The 16,211-nt window shown below is 45.5% G+C and overlaps 1 protein-coding gene across 2 annotated transcripts in view; it reads left to right on the top strand.

Annotated features, from left to right (window-relative positions):
• The window catches only part of Trpc7 (transient receptor potential cation channel subfamily C member 7), a 118,854-nt gene that overhangs the window by 72,836 nt on the left and 29,807 nt on the right, over window positions 1-16,211 (top strand). For both annotated transcript variants that reach the window (XM_057787631.1, XM_057787630.1), the window contains 2 exons: window positions 2,135-2,351; window positions 13,586-13,819. In XM_057787631.1, the coding sequence (XP_057643614.1) occupies window positions 2,135-2,351; window positions 13,586-13,819 (451 nt within the window). The remainder of the gene's footprint in view (window positions 1-2,134; window positions 2,352-13,585; window positions 13,820-16,211) is intronic.

Below are 16,211 nucleotides of genomic sequence, written 5' to 3'. Positions count from 1 at the left end.
CATCTTGGGCTAGCAGATAATAATACCCTGAAAAGATAACAAAAAGAAGAAAAAATCTCCTAGAGCAGGGACTGCAGGGATGTTCACAGCCACCTTGGGTCTAGTCACACACATAGTGAGAGTCAGGGAGACAGAAACGGTTCTGCCCACCATATTCTCACAGGGCCCATCAGTGGGAGACCCCAGAGAGAGCCCACAGGGAAACTTGCCAGCCATCTTTTAAGAGCTGTGTCTTTCTCAAAGTGTCTCCATCTTTCTTTGATGGACTTTCTGGGAGACATGGATCTGGTAGCCCATGTCTGCTCCTCTGCCAGAGTCTCCAGCTTCCCTTGCTGCTTATGAAAACTCAGACAGTGACAAGACACAGTGTGATGGCCGCTGGAGGGTGGCCCGTGGGCACAGAAAAAGCCCAAGGTCAAAAGGTTGCAAAATGAGGCTCCAAGATGGCAGTACTCTAAATGTTGAAAAATTCGAATTCGATCCCAATATTTAATTCAGATATGTCTTGATTCTTTTGGAGTCATGTGAGAAACTGTTTAGCCTTCTACTCTGCAGTATCAAATTTGTGTATTTGCCTCTTGTCAAAAATACCAGCATAGATATTATATAGATACATACAGATATAGATGAGCTTAAATATAGAAATGGTGTGTGTAAGGAGTGTGGGAACCTATAATTGTCAGATGAACTCTCTTTATGAAGGTTTATGAAGTTGTTCCCTGCGTGTCTTAAGGAAATAAACATGTGGGCACCAGTGACTTTCTCCATGGTCAGGGACTCCTAACGTCTGAACCTCAGTCATGACTATTTTAGAAAGATAAAACTCAGCCTTGTATAAAATTCCTGTCAGTGTTCTCTATGACATCAGAATAATTATAACTCATGCTACACTGATGACTAGGCGGCACACACTAGAAGAACATCATCAAGCCAGATAACACACAAACAGTGTGCTGACCACAGCTGTAATTGGGGATCTTACCGTAGAGACCCTGCAGTAGACAATTGTCCACCGTTGGTCAGGGCAGTACTCAGTCTCCCAGGTGACATCTGCTCCAGGACTCCTAAGTGAGGGAACGTGTGAAAGTCAGAGCATCAGTCACTGGTCATAACTGAATCCACACTGGAGAAGCGGGGCAGCCAATGCCTGGGGGAAGGGTCAGACTTGGTGAGAGAGATGAAGGTGTCCTGGTGGGGATGTGTGTGATCTCATCAGGACAAAGAAGGTCATTAGACAGAGAAGATGCTCCCAATGCTTGCTCCCCAGGAAGGTGAATTCCAGGTCATTCTAGATGCACTGGAAATAATCACACCAATTATTGGGCCCCAAGGAGAAACCAGTGAGGTTTGAGAGGTGGCATAAAGCCTGTGTTCTGTAAATGCTGCTGTAAAATTACAGATGTCTGCTGAGACCTGCTCTCCCTACGGAGCTCCACGTCTGCTGAGACAGGCTCTCCCTGCGTAGCTCCAGCTAGTCTTAAAACGCTGACTCTACTGCTCTGCCCTAAAAATTTTTCAAGCAAGCAAGAAAAAAAGTCCCATGTGATTGCAAAGCAAATAATCCCTGAGTAGAAAATGAATCAAAAGTAAGAAAAACAACAACAAAAAATCCGCATATCAAGGTGCATCAAATTTCGTAGAAGTGTAGCTAAAGCCACAGCAGGAACCATGTGGTTCTAAGTAAATTCATCAAGATACAATAAAGATGGAAAGTGAACTATCTAAGCCTGAAGCCCAAGCAAATGTACAAAACTCAACATGCACTTTTAAGTTGTAGTTCTGTTTAGCACTGTTTTCTCAGGTTGGAAGGGTGTAAAAATCACAGCCATAAGGCTGAGGATACCTAGGCCAACAGACGTAACTTGATTATGTGTCTCTGTGCTTTACTCCCTCGGCCCCTCCCCTAAGACCTATAAATAGGGAAAAAAGAAAAATAAAAACCTTGGAAGTCAGTAGAACTTAGATTTAGTTAAACAGCCACTCGCGTGTAAGTACAAGAGACAATGCCTGTGTCCCTTCTGGCTTTTGCCCAAGATGGGAGAGTCTCTGGCTAATGTGTGGTTTTGTGCAGTAAAGCGATGTGTCATAGAGAACCGTGCCCACCTGACCTGCCCTGTGTACACTCTGTCTCCAGCTAGGACGAACCCTGAGGAGCCCCTTCATGAAGTTTGTAGCCCACGCCGTGTCGTTTACCATCTTCCTGGGACTGTTGGTCGTGAACGCATCTGACCGCTTTGAGGGGGTTAAGACTCTGCCCAATGAGACCTTCACAGACTACCCCAAACAGATCTTCAGAGTGAAAACCACGCAGTTCTCCTGGACGGAGATGCTCATCATGAAGTGGGTCTTAGGTAAGCCACCCTCTTTCGCTCCTGCCTGACAACGCCTTCTAGACTCCCCTTCTGCTGCGCACACTCTGGGCTGATGCACCGGCCAACGCAAAAGTCAAGAAGTATACAAGAGGCACAGAAACCCCAATTTTGAAAGGAAATGTTTGGGGGTACCCACTAGGTACTCTTCCATACAGTGTACTGATTATGATTATAAGGTGGCTTTGCGTGAGAAATGAAGGTTCCCTCTTCCCAGAAGACACTAGCTTATGCCATTATGAAAAAAATAGCCTAATCAATACAGAGAGTAGAATGCATTATTTGTTTAAATTAGTGCACTAAAAAGGTTGTAAGATTCCTATCTGTGGTGATATTTTATGCTGTCAAGGTTTGTCTTGACAATAAATGGCTAATTTGAATGTAGAAAATTGCTATTAATTTAATTTCTAACACTAAAACCTGCAAATAGATAATAGGAGGGGAAATGTCTCAAGGAAAAATATTGAAAATTTGCTAAAGCTATTATCAATAATATAATAAGCAAAACTTTAATAAATGGAAAGCTTCATATGCAAAGATTCAAATTTAATGGGGCTTTTTCTAGTAAAGTGAAAGTTTAAAAATAACTGAAATAAATTTACATAGTAGCAAGAGTTGATCCATTAATTAAATTGTTTCAACAGCATTCACCCAGATTTTGCTTTGGTGGCAAAGTTTAATATTTGTATAATTGTCACTATGTTTGTAAGTATTAAGTTAAAAAAGTATTCAGGGCTGGAGAGATGGCTCAGCAGTTAAGAGCATTGGCTGCTCTTCCAGAGGACCTGAGTTCAATTCTCAGCAACCACATGATGGCTCACAACAATCTATAATAAGATCTGGTGCCCTCTTGTGGCCTGCAGGCATACATGCAGGTAGAACACTGTACACATAATAATTAAACCTTGAAAAAAATATTCAGGATCAAAGTGTTTATGCCATCAAACAGCAAAATCATGAACAGATATGTAAAAAGTTCTGCAACACATGGTCTGTACTGACATGTAGCCCAAAAAGGTCACAAGAGTTGAATTACCAGAGAGCATAATGGGTGCCCAAGCTGAGATCAACTGGAAACATGGGCCCTACATGAACCACAAAGGAGGATGTTTCGACTTAGGGCAGTCAGAACAGCATGCCATACTTCTCAGGGTTGTGTGACCAACTGACAAGCCTGTGGCTTCATCATGGAGTCATTGACCCTAACTCTGAAAAGAGACACTGAAGCCTGGTATGGGTTAGGTTATGGCCTTTTATGGTTCAGAATCTAGTCCAGGTCTCCATTGGACATCCTGGGTTTAAAAAAAGTCAAAAATTTTAACAGTAGGTACTTTCAGATATTCACACACTGAGTTTATTGTAGGCACAAGTTTCTGTCCCACAAGCCTCTCCCAAGTAACCACAGAGGATTAATATTAATTATAAATGCTCGGCCAGTAGCTCAGGCTTATTACCGGCTAACTCTTACATTTTCAATTAGCCCATAATTTTATCTACAACTTGTCATGTGATTTGGTAACTTTTCTCAGTACAGCATGCTTCTCTGTGTCTGCTCACTACCCCTTCTGACTCTGCCCTTCTTCCCAGCATTCTGTTTGTCTCTCCTTCAAACCTTATCCTGTCCAGCTATTGGCCAGTCGGCTTCATTAAACCAATCACAGAGACATAAATTCACAAAATGTAAAGGAACATTCTACAGTTTGAGTAAAAATGTGTTTACAGTGCAAATTCTGTACTCACCCCATTTTCCTACCTATACCCCAGACTGTAGTGAGTACAAGATCTCTTCCTTTAAACAAATACAGTTAATGCTAAGCCTCCTGAGCCATGACTTCCTCCTGAGGCCTCCTACAGCTCATCCTAGAAGTCAGAGCATTAGAGAAGCAGGAGAGCTGCATCTCCACACAGTGGGCCTCTTCTCTGACTTACACAGCCTGGGAGAGACGCAGCTCCAGCCAGCAGGCCTCCAACTTACACAGCCTGATTCCCCTCTTGGTCATCAAAGCAGACCTGAGTTTAAGGACTTGAACATCACAGATGTGTTGGAGAAGATAAAAGCCCACTCACAGTGACCTCTTTCTTGCCAAGTTTAATGCATAATAAAGACTTCACTTTCTTACTAAAGGGGAAAATTGCAAAATGTTTATTACAGTTAATTTAAAAAATATGAAACTCAAGAGATCAACCGGATGAGCCTCCTATCATTAGGGTTCATGGCCAACCTTGCTTGCTTCCCCTTTTCCTTCACCTCTGTTATTTTGAAGCAAGGTTGGAGAGCATAAATATTTCACTGTAGAAAGAAAGAAAGAAAGAAAGAAAGAAAGAAAGAAAGAAAGAAAGGAAGGAAGGAAGGAAGGAAGGAAGGAAGGAAGGAAGAAAGAAAGAAAGAAAGAAAGAAAGAAAGAAAGAAAGAAAGAAAGAAAGAAAATCGTGTTGTTGCCAGGTATCGTGGCACACGCCTTAATCCCAAGACTTGGGCAGAGGCAGGCGGATCTCTGAGCTCAGGGCCAGCCTGGTCTACAGAGTGAGTTGCATACCAGCCAGGGCAGTGTAGACTATGGCCGAACAGTGAAGTCTTGCTTCTTCTCTCTGATCCCATGCCCTCTCTGCTTCATATTGCTGATTTGTTTACCATGCCTGTGAATTTTAACCCAAATGAATTGTTTTCATTTCAGGCAGACTTACAATTTGTGAAATTCATATTTTTATAACTCTCAATTCTTTTTATATCATTATATTGTCCATTTCCTTCCTCAATGTGTTTATAGTTCTTGAATATATTGTATATATTTATGATACCTTTTAAGTCTTGACTGTCATTTCCGTGTAATTTCCATAGACTGCTCTTTCTCTTAGAAAGTGGCATTTATCAAGGTTGATCCGTAGTGCTTCACATATTGTGTTGAACAGCTGAGTTTTATTGCCTGAGTCAGTTTCTGTTGCTATAACAGAAAAACTAAGGTTGGGTAATCCATAAAGCAAAGAGGGTTCCTTTGGCTCTTGCTGTGGAGGTGATATCTAACACAGGGCAGCTGCATTGGACAGGACCTCAGGGTGGAATGTGGGAGGAAGCCAAGTACGTGACTGGATGCTCCCTGACCTTGCTTCAACACAACACAGGGTGCAACAAAAGGGGGCGCAAGTAAGACTGACCATGAACCCTAATGTGGGTAAGAAGATACTGGAGGCAAATCACCCCATGAGAACCCCTTCCTGAGATCCCCTTGACAAGAACCATTCATCATTCATCCACAAGAGCAAGAAGTCACTAACAGGAGGAGAACATTAACTCACACCCGTGCCCCAACACCCCCTGCTGTGCCTAACCTCCCAACTCTGGCACACTGGGCACCGAGCCACAACCTGAGCTTTGGCAGGGACAAGCCATCGTCAGCTGCATGGTCATCCTTCTAGAGAGCTTTTATGTGGATGGGGCTTAAGCTATTGCCTATCAGCTTGGGTCATTCTTCAGGTGTCCTAGGAGTGTGGCACAGGAACTTTACCATAAGACTATTTATTTATGGCTGGAGAGACTCAGTTCTGCGGTCCTTACTGGAGGCTTCAAGTGTCAGCAAGGCCTTCCAGTTCTTGGTGGTTACAGCTCATTCTCCCCACCCATGTCAGCTCTCTGGCTATTGGGTGTGGAATTCCAGCCCATATGTTCATGGCTTGGAACTCAGCCACGGACTCTACTTAAACAGCCAGAGTCAGGTTTGCTTTGGGGCTTGCAGAGTACCCTTCCCTCTGGAGCTCTGCCACGTGGCATCTGATTGTCTCTGCCTCTTCAGCCCCTCCCTGTCCCTGTACCTACACTCTCAATGCCCTCCAGAGTACTGCAGAGGGGGGATGGGATCCCAGAAAGAAAGCAGTCCTTCCCAGTGAATTCCCTTTCCCCAGGGGCCACACGCCTGTGCTGCCTCTTTCTGATGTCTGCAAATGATTCTTCATTTTACTCAACTGCTGGGAACAGAAACCAAGACACATCCTCTAAAAGAGAACCAGAAACCTTGGTCAAAACTAAAGAGACCAGGCATGGGAGTGCATACTTGTAATCTTTGTATCTCTGGAGGCTGAGGCAGGAGACTCACCAATCTGAAGCCATCATGAGCTACAGAGGGAGAAAGGGAAGTAGGGAGACAGCTGGGGAGAGACAGAGACTCAGGATGCGAGAACAAAAGGAAATAATTCCTTTATATCTCCCTACATCTAATCAGCAATTAGTGTTCTTTAAGAGGGAGGCAAGTGGACTCCTCTCTCCCTTCAGGTCTTCAGATTCCACGGAAGAGCTGAGCAGCCTGAGAGCACCCTGTTCTCGCTGTAGGAGGTGAAAGCATCTGGGACAGAAGGGGTGGAGTGGCCTAAAGCCAAGAATCAGCAAACTGGATAAGTTCCAAACAAGGATTTCTGAGATCTTCACATTCAGGGAGAAGAGAGGCGATGGCAATGGGGGTAGAGCCTTTGTAGCTTTTAACAGAGGTGACATTATAAAGCTTCAGTTCTTCCAAGAGTGTTGTGTTAAGAATGGATGGTTGTGGGACAAGAGCAGAACAGGGTGCCAGTTACAAAGCCCCTATAGGAGTTGGACATCAAATGGTTAGTGAGAACAGGTCATGCTTTGAGGGTAAAATCAATATTTACTGCTGAATTACCTGTGAGATGTGAAAAAAGAAGAACCATCGGGAACAATTTCTAGTGTTATAGCTTGCAAAATGGTATCAAAGAAAGTCATTCCGTAGGATGGGAAAGACCAGGGTGGAGCATGGCAGAGCGGAGGGGATGCAGACTCCACTTTGAGATATATACTATAGATTTTCTTCAAAGAGCAAAGACTTATACCATCTGGAGAGAAACTAGAGTATATCAGACACCGAAGAGAAGATGTCAAGTACTAATCAGGTATGTCCGTCTGAACTCTGGAGAAGCTGGGGGCTGGAAACAAACTGAGTATGGCAGTACATTTAAGCAAATTATGGTATCACTCTGATTTTGAAAGTGGACAGATAAACTAAAGATCAAGCGAGAGGCCACAGTAGTGTTAACACTGGGAAGATGAGCACTGTCTAGCAAAGGAAAAGAAATGCAGAGTAGTGAGCCAGGAAGTGTTGCTGACAGATTGCGGGATGCTGCGTCCTGAGGTTGGGGCATCTGGAAGCAAAGCTCCTGAGGAGGTGACAGGAAGTATGATCTAGTGTTCATATCCAGGAGCCCAGGACCAGCTGAGGGCACGGAGTACACAGTGTGGCTGATATGGTGCTGTAGGTGCTGATAGTGTTGACTGGGCACAGAGAACACGGTGTGGCTGATACGGTGCTGGAGGCACTGGTGGTCTTGGCTGAGCACACAGTGCGGCTGATATGGTGCTGGAGGCGCTGATGGTCTTGCCTGGCATTTTCTAGCCATCACTTTTTCTCAGCAGGTCCATTAAATGTTAGGTATTTTCTCATGCATTAGGCAGCCAGATATCGGGGAAACAACAATGAGTATTACTAGTGTGATCTTGCCCTAAATACCTTCTGGAGCTCTTTAATTGTTGCAAAAGTAATGACTTTGAAAGATCTGACCATCATCTACAGAAGGTTCTTTGCACTGACATGCCTTGAGATTCAGCATCCAAGCCTGTCTCTGCTCAAATACAGGAGAGTATAAAGTAGCATTATCCCTGCTGATGGCCTGGACTTCTGTTCCCTGACACGGCTAAGAATGCCTTTTACTGACTGCCAACAGAGATACCCAAATTTCTGGTCTGTTGCACTCCAGATGTGTAGAAGACTGGGCATGCTGGCTACACAACACAAGCCATCGCTCCCTCCTCACCAGACACAGCTCGAACAGTGACAGGAACCTAGGGTCTTGAACAAGCCCAGCCTGTTCCCTTCAGATATGGAGGTCTTAGCCACTGAGAGGTGAAAGGTCTTGTCCAGGCCCCCTGCTTCTGCCCTTCCCTTTCCGTGCCTCAACACAGAAGTGATAGTGACCTATTTAACCCTAATCATGTCTCGTCACTCTGCCTCATGGCTTTCCATCTCCTTCACAGTGGCAGCTAGTGTGGTTACAACAGCCTACGATGGCCTCCAATCCCCAACCCCTCTCTCTCCACCGTCTTCCTCCCACTCACTACCTCAGCCCCTCTGTTCTCCTTGTCTGTTTCTGCTTCTGAGCCCTTTCCCCAGCTCTTCTTTCTGTGGGGATGTGTGCCATTCTAGCTCTGCCCAGGTCTTTCTGTGAGAAGGATCTGGGGATGGACGACAGAGTCTCACATATGCTAGGCAAGCAGTCTGCCACTGACTCAGGCCCCCAGACTCCCCAAGGTCTTCTTCAAATGAGGCCTTTATAATCAACCTGCTCGGAAATCTGAGTCCTCTTCCCCCAGTCCCTTTTCCCTCCTCTCCTGCCTGACTCAGCGTTTCTGAAGCCACCCCACATACAGCTGACTCATCCTCTCCATGAGGGGGCGGGGATCTGGCTTCCTCAATGGTCACATGGCACAGCCCTGCCATCTCCAGCCCCTCAGTCTCTATCCCCACTGGATGACTGCCTTCAGAGAGCACAGACCATGGAGCAGCCTGGAGGACACCCAACAGCTGCCTGGCTTCACATCAAAGCAGCGGTTCTGGGGTACTGGAGAGCTTGGAGGAGAGTCAATTAAAGAACATGTCTCTAAAGATGCCCTCAGAGAACTATGAATCCTAGAGAGCCACAAAGACCAGAAAGACTCTCCGAATCCCGGTTCCCCATCTAGGAATCTTTCTGTGGAAGACTTTCTCTCCCTAGTCTCTGAAAAGCCTGCCATTAGCTGTCTTTTTTTCATGAGTTATTAATCCACTCTTTCCTGGCAGGGCAGGCATGCACACGTGTGAAGGCTGACAGGCATGCACACATGTGAAGGTCAGAGGCAGCTTGCAAGAGTCATTTCTCTCCTTCCACCCTGCAGGTTCTGGAGATGGAACTGCGGCTGTCGGGTGGCACCAACTGCTCCTACCTACTGAGCCACCTCTCAGCTCTGGTACCATTTTCTTCCACACTTGTGAGCAGTGCCGACAACTCCATTAATGGATGAGATACAAATGTCAAGATAGCTGCAAAATACATGTAAATGCAGCAAAGAGGGGCGGGATTGGGACTGCAGTCAGGAATCGGCGCTGGCCGTCCAGCCTCATTCCCCCTCTGTGCTCTCCCCTCATTGGCTTTAGGTTCTCACACCTGCTCCCTCACCTCCGCCCACCAGGGTTCTAAACTCTGAGGGCACATCTGAGCCTGAGCTCCTAATCATACCTCCATGTTTAGTCAAGAGGGCAAGCATACAATCCCGTTTCCATAATTCCATCCTGATTCTTATATATGAATTCACTCTTTCAATGGAGCCTTTAGGTATTTAGCCAGGAGGTCCAAACATGATACCCCAGACGACTGAAGTTTCTTCTAGCAAGTCAAAGTACATTACTATCCTGCTCATCGTGTATAGAGACTGCCCACGGGCTTGGGGTAAACCCCGGTTCTCAGCACAGCCTGGGGAAAGTCTATTAGGTTACAGAAAACACTGCTCACCCTTGAACCTAAGTTCCTAGCGTGACCTGTTCCCCCACATGTCAAGGCCACTGCAGTCCCTCCCCCTCGCCTAGCTAATTTCTTTTTCCTTAGCCCAGGAGCCTCTCTTCCACGGATCTACCCTTCCACAGGGTCTACAAAGACACAGCACACAGGCACTCTACTTGGTCCTGCTCTGCAATGTTGGCCCTCTTAGCCCTGTGCCTCCAGAAGTTGGCCCCTGTATAATTTTTAGGACAGCAGCCGTACTACCCTGGCAAATGGCCATCTACAGCAAAGCTATCATTATCTCGACGGTTTTAGCCTTAGATTGGGGCCTGAACCTCCACATCTGCTCAATGGACGGCTTCTGACTACATTGCCTAACCTTGTGCCTAGTGCAGGGCATGGCAGAGGTGGCGGAGCAGACAGCAAGGAGTCTGGACTGCTTGATTGCCTTTGGACAACTGACTTGCCAACTTTGTACAAGAGTTTCATCTTGAAAGTAGGGATAATTATAGTTGCTGTCAATCAGCGTATTTTGAAAAGTCAATTGGTATCTGTAAAATGCTTAGCCCAGGGCTGGGCAACTAGAAGGAGCTCTCAACAATTGCTGGCTGCAGTAACCAGAATAAAGGGGGATAAAGAGACACAGATAAATTCTTAGGAAATTATTAGTATCATCTTTCTGCCTGCCAAGCAAATGAGCCCCTAACAGCATTGGCTAGCAGGGGTGGGTAGAGAGCTTCTGGGTGTATTTCCTTCCAGTGAGTTCTTGGAGCACCCGTCCAGGCCCAGTGGTTAGAAAACTTCAGGAAAAGGGTAAATGTGAAACCCTGGTGTATAGAAGCAGGAGCGGACCACTGACTATTTAAGAAATGCACCTGTTTCTATCTCAGGACACTCTGAAAGGGAAGCCCTGCTGAGTGCTATGGAGGCCAGATTGGGAGTGAGTACCTCTCCCTCCACCGAGCCCCTCTCCAAAGACAGCAGACATTACCCTGAAGCTGTAGTGAGCTCTAGCTTCCCTCTCTGCCAGGCACCTTTCTTAATTATTGGTGACCTTGTTCTCTGAGCTCCAGGCATTCCCGAGTAATGAGAACTTGGCCTGGAGGAGTCTCAAGTATTGAGCATCCTTTACCCCTTGGGCCCCTGAGCTTTAAATATTTCTCTGATTGACACGCTGGGGCAAAAAACCTGGGCTCAGCTACTACACAACATCATACACTACCCCAGCATCTTGGAGGCAGGAGGCCCAATTTCCCTCACTGAATTTCATACACTTCTGTTTGCATTAGGCAATTCCTGCTGCTCAAACCCTCACCCCACGTTACTTTTACTTATGGCTCTGGAATGACTTAAATTAACCTACACAATTAATATTTAAATCTAGGAAGTCTGACAAGACAGCTGACCATGGAGTAATTTTCAGAGCCTGATGAAAATAATTTGCATTTCAGATTCATAGAGCTTTTAGTGTTTGAAGTTCCTCCAAAACACAGTCAAAAATCAAGGGACTTATCCAGTGTTCCACTGCCAGGCAAAAACTTGAGCCCAGCGTTTGCTGACTCCCAAGCAGTAAACTGCCATGCCATAGAGGACAATGTCATATTCCACTATGACATTTAATTTTAATCTTGGGGAAGAGAAAACAAAAACAATCAAATCCACATTTTCCCCAGCCTGTAATGGGTTTTCTAGTAACATTTTTAAATAAGCAGATAAACATATGTTTCTGTGCTAAGAAACTTATGACATGCTGAATTGTTGCCCACAGTTTCATAGGGTGAGCTGAGACATGGCTTTGTTAAGAGAAACACAATCAGGGGCTGTGAAAAGCCTTGTAAACAGACCTGCAGGGGTGGGGCCATTTCTCACGGTGGGGGCTCCAGTGCAGTCTTCAACAAACAAGGCAGGACTCGTCTGTAGACAGCTGCTCTAGACTGCTTTTTGCCTTGGAAAAATATTTCAGTTCCTTTCATTTGATGGGCCCTTTTCACCACCGGATGCTGATCCAAACAGTCCCTAGGCAGAGTCACCGAGAACTGAGGACAGTCAGCTCCTGGCTCTCATGTGTTCTGAGGCAGGACTGGAACCAAGGTGGTCACACCCTGGAGGACAGAGCCACCACCATCATCCACTGCCAGCATCATCTCTGACTCTAGAAGGTTTCGGCAGCTGAATCCTCAGACAGGCCTGTTTTGTAATATGAGCAGCTGTCAGTGGGCTTGTCCTGCAGTCTGGGGAGAAGCAAGGGAGGAGCACACGCAAGTGTCCAGGGCAGAACCACTGGGGGACTGTGGTGTGGACTCTTCTGCCGGATGTATGAAGATGGTGGGAGAGTACAGGGAGTTCTGACGGTCTGCCTTCGGTGTGAGGCTTTTCCTTGGGTTATTGTGCACACAGTGCAGGTGTCAAAGAAAGAAGTGAACATCGTGTGACCTGTTTACTTGGTGAGGTAAAAGAGTCAGAATTTGAAGGGGCAACACGAAACAAAGTCCATCAAAGGAGGATCTGCAGGCATCTCGTGTGATCGTCAGCCAGAGCAGTCAGGAATGTGAGCCAATGAAGAGGGAAGGACGGGGATTCCAGCTTGGGGTGTGACATTTCCGGCACCAGCAGGATATTCAGATACTAGCTGCAGTTCCTCTGCGTGCTGGGAATTTCATTTTAAAACTCTTCTTAACCAGCTGGGCAGCGGTGGCACACACCTTTAATCCCAGCATTCAGGAGGCAGAGGCAGGCAGATCTCTGTGAGTTCAAGGCCAGCCTGGTCTACTGAATGAGTTCCAGAACAGCCATGGCAGCACAGAGAAATCCTGCCCCCCCCCAAAAAAAATCTCTTAACTAAAAGTAGGAATATATATATATATATATATATATAAAATATATATATTTACAATGTGGCCACAGTTCTAGACATTGGCAGGTCTAAAGGTCTGTACATCAAAGCAGTAGCAAAAGCCAGTGTTTCTCAACTTGTAGGTCACAACCTTTCACAGCAGTCACCTGAGACCATCAGAAAACAAAAATATTTTCCATTACAATTGGTAAAAGTAGCAAAATTTGAGTTTTGAAGTAGCGACGAAAATAATTTCGTGGTTGGGGTCACCACAACACGAGAAGCTGTAGAAGGGTCGCAGTGTAAGGAAGGCTGAGAACTACTGCCGAGGCCTTCTCACAGGGTCGTCTTAGAAAAGGGGTCGATTATGTACCTCTATGTCTACGTTACTTACTGTGAAAATTCATCTTTTTCAATTTCAGTTCACTAAAGGAAAAGTGGGAAAATCCAATAACCCTAAGCTTAAACTCACTGAAACAACCACAGAAACAGAAGAAACTGTAACTTGGGTTAATCTGAATTCCTATCACATGTGGGACCTTCAGAAACCCCTCCACCTCAGCCTCGTTCATTCCTAATCTTTAACGACTCCATATTAAAGTGTGGCTTCCGACAGCCTTCCCTCCCATACACCGCCTACAAAGTCTGACTGTGGATGGGGACCCTCTCCTCAATTTCAGAGGCGGTTTATCCATGAAGGTCAGGGACAGAAGCGTGTCTTCTCTGTCTTTGAAGGCGGTTTCCGTCTGTCTGTCTCTAGCTCCCCCTACACGGCTGACAAGTGCGTTTCTACCTAGTTCCCGGGGCGCCTGCCAGGGAAAATGAAGATGGGCCTGACTTTCTCCCACAGGAATGATCTGGTCAGAATGCAAGGAAATCTGGGAGGAGGGACCGCGGGAGTACGTGCTGCACCTGTGGAACCTACTGGATTTCGGCATGCTGTCCATCTTTGTGGCTTCCTTCACCGCCAGGTTCATGGCCTTCCTCAAGGCCAGCGAGGCCCAGCTGTACGTGGACCAGTACGTGCAGGATGTGACACTGCACAACGTCTCACTTCCGCCGGAAGTGGCCTACTTCACCTACGGTGAGTTCCAGGGTCCACGTGTTGGGTCTTAGGTGGGAGCATGCCAGTCGCTTTGGGTGGTTCCGGGACCTGGGATTTGGAGCCCACGGGTGCCCCAATCTCTCTATGCCTACAGCGCTTACAGAATGTGGACATATTTGTGACTTAGAAATGGGCTTCTCTGCCTTTGGAAGGATGGGTTTATTTGGGAGAGGTTCTGGGAGCATTTCTGTAGATTTAGGGTTTTGTTTTTGAAGAATTCTTTTTTTCTCCCTCTGACATGGGGAATATATATACTGAAATTTTTCTGTCCATCCTGGATCCTGTATTCTGCACAAAGGTATGCCCTGTTTAGTTTGGCATTCTTTCTCATGGTGAGATAGGCTCTTAAAAGAGACATTAATACATTGATCATACGGGTTTGAAACGGGTTTCATGGGAGTTAGTGGCACAGCTAAGGCTGCTGCCTCCAAGAAGCCTGAGGAGGGCTACAAAGAGCTCCCCTCTGGTGACACCAGGATTCTTGAGGGCCCTGCAGAAAATAAATTCAGAAGGAGCCAGTGTGAATGAGAGTTGGAGTTTATTTAGAAGGGATTTTTTTGTAAGTAACCCTAACTAAGCTCATTGGATCACCCACCCCACCCCCAAAAAGCATAAAAGTAGAAGAGGGACTAGTTTGGAAGAGGGGGATCAGCAGGAGAACAAAAGAGGGTGACAGATAAACATGATCAAAGTGAACATCATCGATGTGTAAAATATCAGCACTATATTGTTGTGTATAATTTGTATGCTAAAAATTACTTTTTTAAAAAGAGATTGTGACATAATTTTTGAGTATGGGCTTTAAGAGAGAATGAAGAGAAGAAATATCAGGCATCCACGTGTGATGTAAGATTTTCAAGAGTTGCTTTTCTTTACAATATCTCCCCGCATGTGCACACACGCGCACATGTGGTATACACACACAATTTTGGCAGCTTCTGAAGGTGCATTTGGAAGGGTTGCTAATGATCACCAACAAGGCCATAGGCTGGCCCCTGTGATGTGTGGGAAGGCATTATAGCTGCTAAGCTAAAACTGTAGGTCACAAAGTTGCATAATGGAACTAAAATATTTTTTACTGTAACTGTAGAGCCTCACTTGTGAGATACCCAGAAATTTGCAGGTTTATACCTTGGAAAGGAGCAAGGTGGTACTCAAAGGTCCTGTACGTCATTGCTATTTTCATATTATTCTTTAGAAATATATTTCTTTAGAAAGAATGTAGGCAACCCCCACAGTCAATTTTTAAAATATTTTGTTAATTCTTTGAGAATTTTCACAATACATTTTTGTCATAGTCACCCCAAGCCTATCCCCTAACTCTTCCTGACTTACCCCTACCTCCCCCAAGCCTGTGCCCCAACTCCTCCCTGACATACCCCTACCTCACCCAAGCCTGTCCCCCAACTCTTCCTGACTTACCTCTACCTTTTCCCAAGCCTGTCCCCCAACTCCTCCCTGACTATCTCTACCTCCCCCCAAGTTTGTGTCCTTTGCTTTAAAAAAAAATCATCTCCAGTTTGTGCAGCCTATATATTCCTGTGTGGGCGAGCATCCACAGGAGGAGCATGGTCAACCTACTGGGAGCCACGTCTTTAAAGAAGACTGGCTGTCCCTCATATGCTAGAATGCTGACTGGCTTGCACTTGTGCTAATCTTATACAGGCAGCTATAGGCATACTTAATGACTTTTTTGTTTTGTTTCATTGAAAATAGTTTTTCCAAACAGTATATTCTAATCCTGATTCTCTTCCCCTCTCTCATCTCCTCCCAGATTCTCCCCACCACCGCAGTGGTTCATGTCCATGTCTTCTTTCTCTCTCTCTCTCTCTTTAGAAAACAGGCAAATAAAAAATAAACAATCAGACTAGAATAAAACAAACAGGGAAAAAGAAACAAAGAAAAAGCAGAAGAAACACATACCTGCAGACAGAGACACACACACACACATACACAAATCCATAAAAACATATAATCAGAAACTATAAACAAAAGACCCATATGATTAAAAAAGAGAGACCAAAGTGTTATGAGACAAAACATCTTCAAAAACATCACTGAGCATCGAGTTTGTTTTGTGTTGATCATTTACTGCTGGGCATGGCGCCTGCCCTCAAATGTAGTTTGTGTAGCCAGTGAGACTCCACTGGGGAAAAAAAAACTGACCTTTCCTTTGTCAGTAGGGGATAGTGTCTGTGTTGCGTGGGGGTGGGGGGCTCCGATCTAGTTCCCCTCTCAGCACTGGGGCTTCATCTGCCTTGGCCCTGTACAGGCCCTGTGCATGCTGCCACAGTCTCTATCAAAGGCTTAACAACTAACAATTCCATATAAGAATGAATACTAGATTTTTCTTTTTGAACCTAGGTTACCC

This window comes from Chionomys nivalis, chromosome 13 (genome assembly GCF_950005125.1).
Source record: "Chionomys nivalis chromosome 13, mChiNiv1.1, whole genome shotgun sequence".
Taxonomy (NCBI): domain Eukaryota; kingdom Metazoa; phylum Chordata; class Mammalia; order Rodentia; family Cricetidae; genus Chionomys; species Chionomys nivalis.
The sequence above is the reverse complement of the archived record's forward strand: the minus strand, read 5'-3'. Positions and strand labels throughout refer to the sequence as shown.